This window comes from Brassica rapa, unplaced genomic scaffold (genome assembly GCF_000309985.2).
Source record: "Brassica rapa cultivar Chiifu-401-42 unplaced genomic scaffold, CAAS_Brap_v3.01 Scaffold0715, whole genome shotgun sequence".
Classification (NCBI taxonomy): Eukaryota; Viridiplantae; Streptophyta; class Magnoliopsida; order Brassicales; family Brassicaceae; genus Brassica; species Brassica rapa.
Genome location: NW_022610655.1, coordinates 12,453 through 24,012, shown reverse-complemented (window position 1 = coordinate 24,012; position 11,560 = coordinate 12,453). Strand labels below are relative to the sequence as shown.

The 11,560-nt window shown below is 43.5% G+C and overlaps 1 protein-coding gene across 1 annotated transcript; it reads right to left on the bottom strand.

Annotated features, from left to right (window-relative positions):
- Positions 1-6,155: 6,155 nt before the first annotated feature.
- On the bottom strand, positions 6,156-9,385 carry LOC103847918. Its single transcript, XM_033283456.1, has 5 exons — positions 8,469-9,385; positions 7,708-8,357; positions 7,097-7,628; positions 6,919-7,018; positions 6,156-6,830 (listed from the first exon to the last, which is right to left on the bottom strand). Exons 1-5 carry the CDS (start codon positions 9,383-9,385, stop codon positions 6,156-6,158), a joined length of 2,874 nt encoding a protein of 957 aa, XP_033139347.1.
- Between the last annotated feature and the right edge of the window lie 2,175 nt (positions 9,386-11,560).

Genomic DNA, 11,560 nt, shown 5'->3' with positions numbered 1-11,560 from the left:
ACCGAGTGAGTTCATAACTTGCCCTCCGGCCGCACTCACTCGTTCAGGACCATCCCATGTTCCATACTGGAACAAACCTTTTCCTATCATACTTGGACTCACAAAACTATGTGTAGCTCCAGTATCAAATAATGTGTGTGTTTCCACACCACCAATACTTAAGGTCCCTACACAAGACCCATCAAAGTATATCTATCCATCCTAGGTTCCATACCATGCAATTCTACTGGAATTGTAAAAGTAGTAGTCTAGAATGTTACCAGTGATCGCTTGGAAAGGCTGAGTCCCATCCACATCCTTGGATAGCTCATACACACGAGGTGTTGAGGTCTGGCCTCGTCCCTGGACTGGCCTGCTAGCCTCTCCACGTCCCTTACTTTGGTTGCCTTGCAACTTAGGGCAATCCCTGCGGTAGTGGCCCTTCTGGCCGCAGTGGTGACAGGTCCTGGACTCACCCAACGGGCTTGGACAATCCTTGGCTGAGTGATCCATCTTACCACATCGAGTACAGGCACCCATGGCCTTCCAGCACTCTCCACCGTGGTATCGACCACACTTAGGGCACTCTGACCTACCACTTGAGGTTTTACCCTCCTCGGTCGAGTCCCTCTTCCTCTTCTTGTCACCACTCTGACCCGAGGATACCACCAAACTCTTCAGCTTCTGCTTACCCTCCTCGGTGAGGTTGGTCTCCAGCAAGGCCATCCTCTCAACCAACTCAGAAACCGTGTGGAACTTACAAACAGAACAGTAGGTTCGAAGTTCCACCCTTAGGCCTCGGATGAACCTTCGGACTTGAACCTTCTCATCCTCCAGTTCTCTTCCCACATACCTCCTGAGTCGGTTGAACTCTTCTTCATACTCACGAACAGTCCTCCGTCCCTGAGTCAAGTCCAGGAACTTGGACTCCAAACGATCCCACGCCTCAGCAGGAAAGTACTTATGGTTGAACTCAACCTCAAAGTCAGCAAAGTGCTCAATGGTACCATTGGTACGCTTGTCCAAAGCTAACCACCAATTATGTGCATCTCCCTCCAGGAAGTGTACTGCTATGTCCTTCTGGTAATCCTCAGGACATCGTGTGGACTTGAAGTTTCGAACCAACCTGGTTCTCCACTCGTCCGCCTCCATAGGATCAACACTTCCAGCAAAGTGTTTGGTTCCCAACTTGGAGATATGCTCCAGCACCTTCAGGTAGTCCATACCATGCACTGGCCTGACCGGTGGGTCTATCTCAATCACCTCAGCCACACGGCTAGCACCAACATCAGCCACTCCAGCAGCAACCCAAACCGGGGGATTAGCCTGTCCCACGGACGAGTTCACCAATGGTGTGAACGCCTGTGTCAAGGAGGCTATCTGAGCTCCCATGATCTGCATAGCCTCCACCAAGCCCCTTATGGTCGGCTCAATGACCTCCTCGGCACCAGTGACCCGAACATTGTTTGCATCAACATTCTGGCCACTCCCAGCACCAACGTTGGACGACCCAGTATCGTCTCCATGGACTTGCTCTTGCTGCTCGTCCACATTAGTTTCATTAACCTCAGTAGGAAGAGTTGGACCCACTGGAAGTCCGGTTGCATTGTCCACCTGCTCCACCAGAGCGGGTAGCACTGTGGTTGGAATGGTTCCAGCTGGTAACACTCCGGTCTGTTCAGCACCATCCTGCCCCACTGCTCCAGACGCTCCAGTTGCCTCCTTTCCTTTCCGAGATTTATACCTTCTTGTACCCTTAGGAGTTACAAACACAAACAAAAGGTTAGTCCACAACTGAACACACAACCTCAATCACTCCTAAGTTAATCAGTACAAAAGATTACTTAGAACCCAACAATCTCACCATGAGTCCAAACGGCCAAGTGTGTGGTGAACCAATAACCCAACAAATCCTAGAATCAAGAAGGCTCTGATACCAACTTGTAAGACCCGATCCTGGATTCCCCAATCCAACCAGACCGCGGCCTCACCAAACAATGCAACCAGTTTCATTTACATATTCTAGTTCAAGTGTTAAATAATTCTAAGTCTTTTTCAGAGTTTTGAGTTTCCAACATTCACACTTAAACAATCCAACATCGACTAGGGCAAATAGATATTTCATAGATAATAACCAAGGTTCATACATCATTCATCATCCTAATAAATAGATCACACACTAGAATCGCATAAGTTCACAAGTTGCACAATAGGCTACAATAATTACACAATTTTCAGAATCAACCCAATCACCACACATCTTCCCATGGCCGCGGTCCTCATGGTGCTTTTCCCTTACCACGGTCCATTTCTGGTCCTGGATCCAACACAAACAAACACACAATCACAAGGTTAGATTACAAAACAAGAATCAGTTCACATTGCATGGTCGGATCCAATCTAGTCAAGAACAATCATCAAAAATGTCAAATCTGACCCCTTTAAAAAGAGATCCAAATACCAAATAAAATTCATGATAAATCATGACAATTCAGAAGAAAAATATTCCCATAATCAGATTCAAAAGAACCGGCTCAGATCATAGTGATCTCGGCCATGAACATCCCACACAAGAACTAGGGGCTTTCATGGGGATTTGATTAGGCCAAGGCCTTAAGATCTATAGATCCTTCCCTGTAATATCATAAAAAAATCCATAGTACAATATATATGAAGAAAACAAGTAGAAGAAGTCAGAGTAAGGAGTGGCCAATCGATCCAAACCGGCCAGACTCACACGGCCATCATCCGCGGCCTTCTCTAGTTACTCTTGGCCACACCTCTCACCTTAGGAGTTCGGTCTCCAGGGGCGACTTCCTTCTCTTTCTCCTTTGCCTTCTCCTTGTATTTCTGCCTCAAATCCATCCTCTTGATCACACGCCCAAACACACCAGGAACACTCAAGAACAATCTCTTGGATCAAATCGGCCAATCCAAGGTTTGTATCTCTCTTTCTCTCTTGAATTTTCTCTGTGTTTCTCTCTGTGTGAAGTGAGTAAAAATCGACCAGAATGGCAGAAATGAGAGAGAGAGGACGACTTAAACTGTCCCCAACCGCCTGGGCGAACAGTTACCAAAAATCACATCCCTTCTTCCCAAAACCGTCCCATAACCGCCCATTGGCGGTTTCTCCCCTTTTCTTCCTTTGACAAATCGATCACTGAGCCTCAGCTCACACTCTGGAAGCTTGCCCACTCCCTGTCCCAAGCCTAAGACCAATTTGGTCGAACCGTCCTGCACCCGGACACCCGGCTCGCCCAGTAACCGTCCCGGACTCGTCCACACTGATCCGAACCAGAACGCACCGTTCACCGGATTGAGCTGACCTCCAGCTGTTCCCAGCTGAGTGAGCTAGTCCACCAGCTCCTGTGAGCTGAACAGATCATGGTGAACTGAATACCAGCTGAACCGAGCTGATTGAACTCAAACCAACACTCGTCCAGCTGCCTAAACACTCACTCAACTCCTTTACCCTTGTTTCCATCGTATCCTGGTTAAGCCTCAGCTGACTGATGCCCTTAACCTTCATTCAGGGCCATGATACGCTTGTCTCAAGGTCTAATGACCTGACTGGTGCGTCTCCCCGCACCATGGCCCGTCCGGGCGATCCTATCTAGGATCGGGGACATGACATGACCGCTCTTCATCAAGCTCCGTCTTCATCCGCTCCATGTACTGAACAATACTCGAGGAAGAAACAGAGAGCTGAGATGATGAGGTTGAGATAGCTTCAGAGGTACGACCGATACCATACCGACGACCCTTCTTAATAGGAACATTCTACAAAAGAAGAGTAGAAAGATTTTAAAATTTTATAAGAACTATAAATATAACATGTTAATATTCAAGCAGCTGGATTTGAAGTAACCGATCCAACATCTAACTGAAGAAGAAATAAACTGACTCGGTTTCTGTTTTGCTATATATAAAAGTCACACAACCTTTAACTGAATTCAAACTGACAGTTCTACTGAAGTGAAACCAAACCTATATTAGGAGCTTGAGAACGAATCCTAAAATTCTAAGTTATAGGCTGGAGAAAAAAAAAACAACTGACCACATAAAGTAGACATACCTCGAGAACCAGTTGGTTGATCTCTTCGCGGGACAGCATGTTAGAAGCTGTAGATCCATCATTCGCAGACAACTGATGAGACTGCTGAAGTTGTGCTTCTTTGTCCTCCTTCAGCTTACTCAGAGTTGCCAACAGCTCTCTCGCAACAGGATCTTGCACCTCACCGGTTTGTTTATTGGTGTGCATATCCCTCATCAATTCTAACCAATCTGGTGGCACACCACCCCTTTCAGCAGTCTTCCAATAAACACACAAATGATATAAGAGTATCAGTTCAATGTATATGATGAAATTAATAAAGTTGAAAAAAAAAATACCGCTTACCATTTCTATCTCACGTTCCTCTCGTGTCTTAGCACCACCATTGTGTACTGCTTCACCTTTTCCACCACGCTTGCTTCTTCTATTAACAGAATTGGTAGCTGCAATATGTGCAGTAGCATCGAGCTGCCAATAGGCTTTAAACCCGTCCCACACATCTTGATTCAGACATATGGGTTTATCCTTCTTCAGCCTCCACTTTTTCTTCCACTCAGTCACGTTGCTCGTGTACTGCTTTCTAGCCTGCAAATTAAAGGCTGTCCGCACATCATTGGTGAAAGCAGGGTCCCAGTTCCAATCTTGCTGCAATGAACATGCAAACACAACAAACATATGCATAAGTCGAAATTAATCTGTAACCAAGCGGACATTTACATTACAAAAAGACATTACCGCAAATGAACGGAGCCACATCTTCTGAATTTCTAATGGAACATGTGCATACGTCGGATAAGGCAACTCAAGGAGACTGTGAAAGCATTTCAAAATCGACTTGCAAATTGCATTGCGATTTCTTCGCCTAAACCTATAAACAATGAATACATAAGCACATAGCAAAACAGAAATGATTAGATTAAGAGTTAAAAATTTACCAGCTAGTATTTGGTTCTCCATTTGGGCTCAGCTTAGGAAGCAACTCTCGTCCTGGTGCCACCAACAACTCGTTCAGTAACCTATCCTCGATGATTGATGCTGGCTGTGGCTGAGGGACACTTGTTCCTTGTGCAGCCGGGGAACCCAGACCAGCAGATGAGGAAGATGGAAAAGAACCGGCGAGAAAATCCGCATAAGACCTCGAGTTAAAAAAAAATTAACACTTAGAACAAGAAATGAAATGTTTTTGACAGAGAGTTAACAACATAACCGATCAAAATCTATGTACTTTTAGAGTTTTAATTACCACAACCTATAAGAAGCTATCAACATCATACACAAAAAATCATTTGACAAAATCAAAACCGATGATTCATTCACACGAAGCAGACCAAGAATCTATCAAAATCATAGACGGGAATTTTTTCCATAATCAAAACCGATAATCAAGCATTCAGACGAAGCAGGACAAGAAGCTATCAACATCATAACGAGAAATCATTTGCCCTAAAACCTAAACTAAACAAACGAAACTCATAAAACTTACATCTTTCGGCTGAGATTTTCGAGAGAGAGAGAGGGAGAGAGATGGGAATGAAGGGACGGCGAGATCGACGGAGAACGGCGGGGGAGAGCGACGGAGAACGGCGGGGGAGAGCGACGCAGAATGGAGGGGGAGATCGACGCAGGTCGAGATCGACGGGGATGAAACAAGGAGGCGATTTCGTCGAGAGGGGGAGGATACGGATTAGGGTTAATGCGTTTCTGGATTTATATATAACGCTTTCCGACCACCATAATGGTTGGAAATCGGTCAGAACATTCCGACCGAAGCCAGTCAGAAATCCGTCGGAAATTGAATATTTTTTTAAAAAAAAATCCGCTTTGAATCATTCATTAAAATAAAATAAAACATATGAAAAATATTTTATTTAAAAGTACTCAAACTTACTAAAAAATATTTTCTCTTAAATATTACAAAATATATAATATCTTTCTAACTTATAAAAGTTTTTAAAAAATATTGAAGATTTTGTTTTTAAAAAAAAATCCGCTTTGAAACATTCATTAAAATAAAATAAAACATATGAAAAAAATTTCTAAAAAGTACTCAGACTTACTAAAAAATATTTTCTCTTAAACATTACAAAATATATAATATCTTTCTAACTTATAAAAGTTTTAATTAATCCGAATTTGATGAATATTCTGAAGAAACCGAGTCTTCGTTGAATTCTCCTTTCTCCGACTCCGAATCTGAGAATACTTCGTTGTCACCTACACCAGTAAAATCAACAACAAGATCGATTTCGCTTCCATCAACATGAAGATCACCTATGGCACTGCTCGAGGATTGTTGCATCGCAGCCGTATCCGAAACTCCTTCCAATTTCCCCCGTGGAGTTATATGGGTCACGGTGACCCAAGGGTCTTGTTTATTCCTCACACGAGGATACCGAATATAAGTTACTTGATCAGCTTGTGAAGCCAGAATGAACGGATCATAGTTTGCAAGACTTCTTCTGGAATGAACTGATGTTACTCCAAACTCGTCAATTCGTACACCATATCCAACGATCGGGTTGTACCAATCAGCAAAGAAGGCAACACACCTCAAATTAAGGATCCCCGGATAGTGAATCTCCAATATCTCACGCAAAATACCATAGTAGATTACTTCGCCAGATCTAGCAGATATACCATGATTTATAGTTGGCTGCGTAGTGTTTTCGCTGAAAATCTTAAAAGCATATCCACGCGTGCAATACATCGGGTACGACACAGCAACAAATTTGGGACCAAGGGCCAACTCCTCTAACCATGGCTGAATAGGATCTCCTCTAGACAAGAGAAACCTTACCTGCATAGTAGTCACAAATTTAAGTAATGCACCATGTACAAAAAATCAAAAATTCAGAAGTAATAGAGAATAGATTTGAAAAACTTACATAGAATTTTAGCCAATTTACAAACTCGTTTTCTTTTAGTGCAGAAAGCTGATCTTCAGTGTAATTAGGATATGCACCCCTTATTTGCTCCATGTAAATCCTGCCATTGAAATCATAATTAGTTACAAATTTATTTACAAAATAGGATTCTTAATATATCATACTAAAACATAACTACCTTTCGTATGTCATTACTTCTTCGCAGTTTGCTAAAATGTACTTATGTAAGTGCATGTGCTCTTGTTCGGTGAGTCTTCTACTTTTTCCTTTTCCACTTAATCGACCAATTTGGGAAAATATGGTAGGCACCTCGACGGGATAAACTGTTCTCTGCCCTCCATCATCATGTCTTGATGGTTTTCGACTTTTAGTTTGTACTTCTGGGGCAAAATAGTAAGCAGCGAACTGGGATGTTTCCTCATTGATGCTTTGTGAAACAATAGAACCCTCAACTCGGCTTAAATTTTTCACTTTCTGCTTGAAATGATACATAGAACGCTCAACCAGGTACATCCATCGATATTGAACCGGGCCCCCAAGTTCTGCTTCTCGAGCGAGATGGATTGGAAGATGCTCCATAACATCAAAAAAGGAAGGTGGAAAAATCTTCTGGACATTGCATTGGATTATCGGAATCATTTCTTTCAAGTTTCTAATTCCATCTGCTGTTAATGATCTCGAGCACAAATCTCGAAAGAAAGCTGCTATTCCTGTAACAAAGAAAAAATTATGTTAGATATGAAAAGATACTATGTAACAGGTGAAGAAGTTATTAAATACTAAATTTACCTGCTATTGCTTCATGTACATGTTTTGGAAGAAGACCAGCGAAGCAAAATGGGAGAAGACGCTGCATCATGACATGACAATCATGACTTTTCAAACCAGAAAACTTTCCTTCTTCGCGATTAACACAGTTCCTTAGATTTGACGCATATCCATCTGGGAATTTGACGCTATCTATAATCCAGTCGAAGAACTCTTGCTTTGCAGCTGCATCTAACCGATAAATAGGCATTGGAAGTCTTCCTCTCCCATCCACGTGGAGAGATTCCCGGGCACATATATCTGGCAAGTCTAATCTGGACTTCAGGTTGTCTTTCGTCTTTCCCTTGACATTGAGAATGGTATTCATGATGTTGTCAAATATATTCTTCTCTATATGCATCACATCTAAATTATGCCTAAGTAGATGGTTCTCCCAATACGGCAACTTCCAAAAAATACTTTTCTTGTGCCAGTTGTGATGTTCGCCATATCCATAAACTGGATCATGCCCATTTCCCCCACATTTAGCTGTCGATTCCACACCAAAATCTCTGAGTTGAGTCAGGATAGATTTTCCATCTATTTCTGGTGGCGGACCATCAAACACCTTTTTGTTCTTAGTAAACAAAGTGGTGCTTTTTCGATACGGATGGTCATGGGGTAGATATCGTCTATGACAATCAAACCAACATGTCTTCCTTCCATTCTTCAGTTGAAACGCATCTGTGTTATCTTGACAGTAGGGACACGCTAATCTTCCATGTGTTGTCCATCCAGATAACATTCCGTATGCGGGAAAGTCACTTATGGTCCACATAAGCACTGCACGCATTATAAAATTCTGCCTAGCAGATATATCATACACTTCAACTCCTTCGGCCCATAGCATTTTCAACTCATGAATCAATGGTTGCAAATAGACATCAAGGGATCTTTTAGGATGTGCAGGACCAGGAACTAGAATTGTGAGAAAGAGAAACTCTCGTTTCATGCACAATGATGGAGGTAAATTGTATGGTGTTACAATAACTGGCCAAAGAGAATATTGTCTCCCATGGCTTCCGAACGGGTTGAATCCATCCGTACTTAATCCAAGGTAAACATTTCTTCTCTCAGATGCAAAACTAGGATACACTGACTGAAAATGTTGCCAGGCTTTCGCGTCTGATGGATGAGCAATTTCTCCGTTGCTGTTGTGTTCACCATGCCATCTCATAGCATCGGCGGTATGTTTGGATTGGTATAACCTCTTTAGTCGGTCTGTTATTGGCAAGTACCACATTCTCTTATATGGGATTTTAGTCTTTCGACTTGTTTTTTGAAACCGTGGTTTGTGACAAAATCGACAACTAGTACGATCAACATCCCTTCTCCAGTATAGCATACAGTTGTCGATGCAAACATCTATCATTTGATAGGGCAAACCCAACCCTGAAACTAAGTTTTGTATCTCATAATAGGTAGCTGGTGAAAGGTTATCTTCCGGCAATATATCTTTCACAAAACCAGCTATCGCATCAACACAATCTTCGCTTAAGTTATAATCTGTTTTAATAGACATCATCCTTGTTGCAGCTGAAAGAGGTGAAATACCATCTCTACAACCATCATATAACGGTTGTTTTGCTGCATCTAACATATCATAAAATTTCTGCGCTTCAAAGTTTGGTTCCTCTACTCTATACCTATCTTTAACCATTTGAACAGTTCCTATATGTTCATCTAAGCCACCTTGTTGTTCTCCTAACCCCCCCCCCCCCCATGTTATTTTCTTCACTAGCACTACCGAAATTCACCATAGAATCAGTTTCACCATGCGAATACCAAACTTTATAACCCGCCATAAATCCTCTACTATATAAGTGCTTCCATACACCACTAACTGTACCAAATCTACGATTTTGACAAATTGGACAATGACAGTACATCTTACCCGTTTCCAAAGTCCTCGGCTGGTTTGACGCAAATGACATGAATTGTTGAAGACCTTCCGCAAATTCTTCTGTCAAAAGTCCAGTAGATGGATCTTGATGATTGTGATCCATCCAAGACCTAAAATATTCATTATGATTTGAGGAAGACATTTTGTATTGTAGAGAATTGTTTTTTAGAGATGAATCTGTGAATGAGCCAGGACCGGCGTCGTGATATTTAAAGAAACATTTCTGACCACTTTTGACCGTTTCTGACCGATTTCCAAATTGGAAATTTCTGACCGATATCCGACGACAACGTTCGGTCGGAACATTTCCGACATTTCCGACAGATTTCGACGGTAGCCGTCGGAAAGTTCTGACCATATCAGATTTCTGTTGGAAATCTGTCGGAAATTTCCGACCAAAAAAATATCGGTCGGAAGCTCGGTCAGAAAAGACTTTCTTTCTTGTAGTGGTATAGACGCTGCGTCTGTCGAAGAGAGTTGCATTCCACTGTTCCGGAGGTTACCGAACGATCATCCTTTCATCAATCCTCTTGCTCCGTTCCCCGAGGACATCATTGCGGTGAGGGATCTTCTTAGGAATGGTCCCTTCTTTTGGACTTCCTTTACGCCGAAGAGGATTCGGAAGGCACTGAGGTTCGTGCATCCTGGTCCTGCCTCGGTTGCGGACGCGGGAAGCGACTCCGAACCTGACGACCAGGATCCCGTTGTAGCTCCAGCAGCTATGCCGGAGTCGAGCTCTTGGAAGGGAAAGGATATCGACCTTGGCGACATAGAATTTTTGATGGATGATTCTATGCTTCCAGGATGGGATCCGAACCTTGCTTATGGCGACGGGAGTGGCTCGAGCGAGGTCCCTATTCCGGATTTCGATGATTTCTTTGCTGGTCTGCCACCGGGTTTTGATGCTCCTCCACCTGCGAAAGAGTCGGCAAGGCCGAAAGTCATCGCGGAAGGGTCCCGAATCATCAATGGGGTATGATTTTTTCGAAAATATTTGTGATCGCCTAGGATCCTTTTATGCTTACAATGCGTTAACTGGTTTCGCAGGGCCTCAACTTGCTTGGCTCGGCCATTGAAGCGAGCCATAGGGAGGCAATGGTCTATCGTTTTAAAGCGGAGAAAGCGGAACGAGATCTCGCTTGCGTGCAAGGCGAGATGTTGGAGCGAGAAGCGCAACTTACTCGTGATCATGCGCGGGCTGTCCGTAAGGCGGAAAGGAAAGGCAAACGAGAAATCGTCGAGGTGATGAAGACTCGTGCCTCTCAATTCCAGGATGAGTATGGGAACCTCAAGAACGCCTTTACCTCGGTGGGTGATTTCCGTGAGTGCCGCGGTTCAGTCGAAAGTCTTTGGAGGACGCAAGCCGATGACTATGTGTTCCAGGAGGAAATGAGCTTGATGAAGAGCGGCATGAACGAACGTGCCCACGCTGAGGCGCTCATCCCTTCGATCGATGAGCGGATTCAAGGGTTCTGGGATTCCATCCCGGTTTCCCCTGATACCGAGGAGGTTCCGACCGGGTTTCCTGACGGTGGCGAGGAAGTGGATCGTCCCGCGGATGCGTTCGGTGCTTCGTTGTCCGGGGACTTTGACTTTGGATTATGAGAGGTGGAGTAGTTATCGAAAGAAAGATGCTCGTCTTTGTATTTTATGTCTGTGGCCGAGTGTGGCCGAGAGATTTGTATGGGCCTATTTTGGCCATTTTTATTGTTTATCGGGACTGGCCGTTGGTGGCTTTGAATCCCTTACCGCTTTACGGGGTTATTTATATGATGAATGTTCCGTTTCGAATTTTCCTGAATAGGGTCGAAGTAAATATGAGTTGTCGTCTCGCATTTAATTCCGATTAGACGTTCGATCTGTTAGTTCGTTCGTGATTCTCGTAAAAAATTACCTATCTTTACGATTTTCGGGAACATCGAGATGCGAACG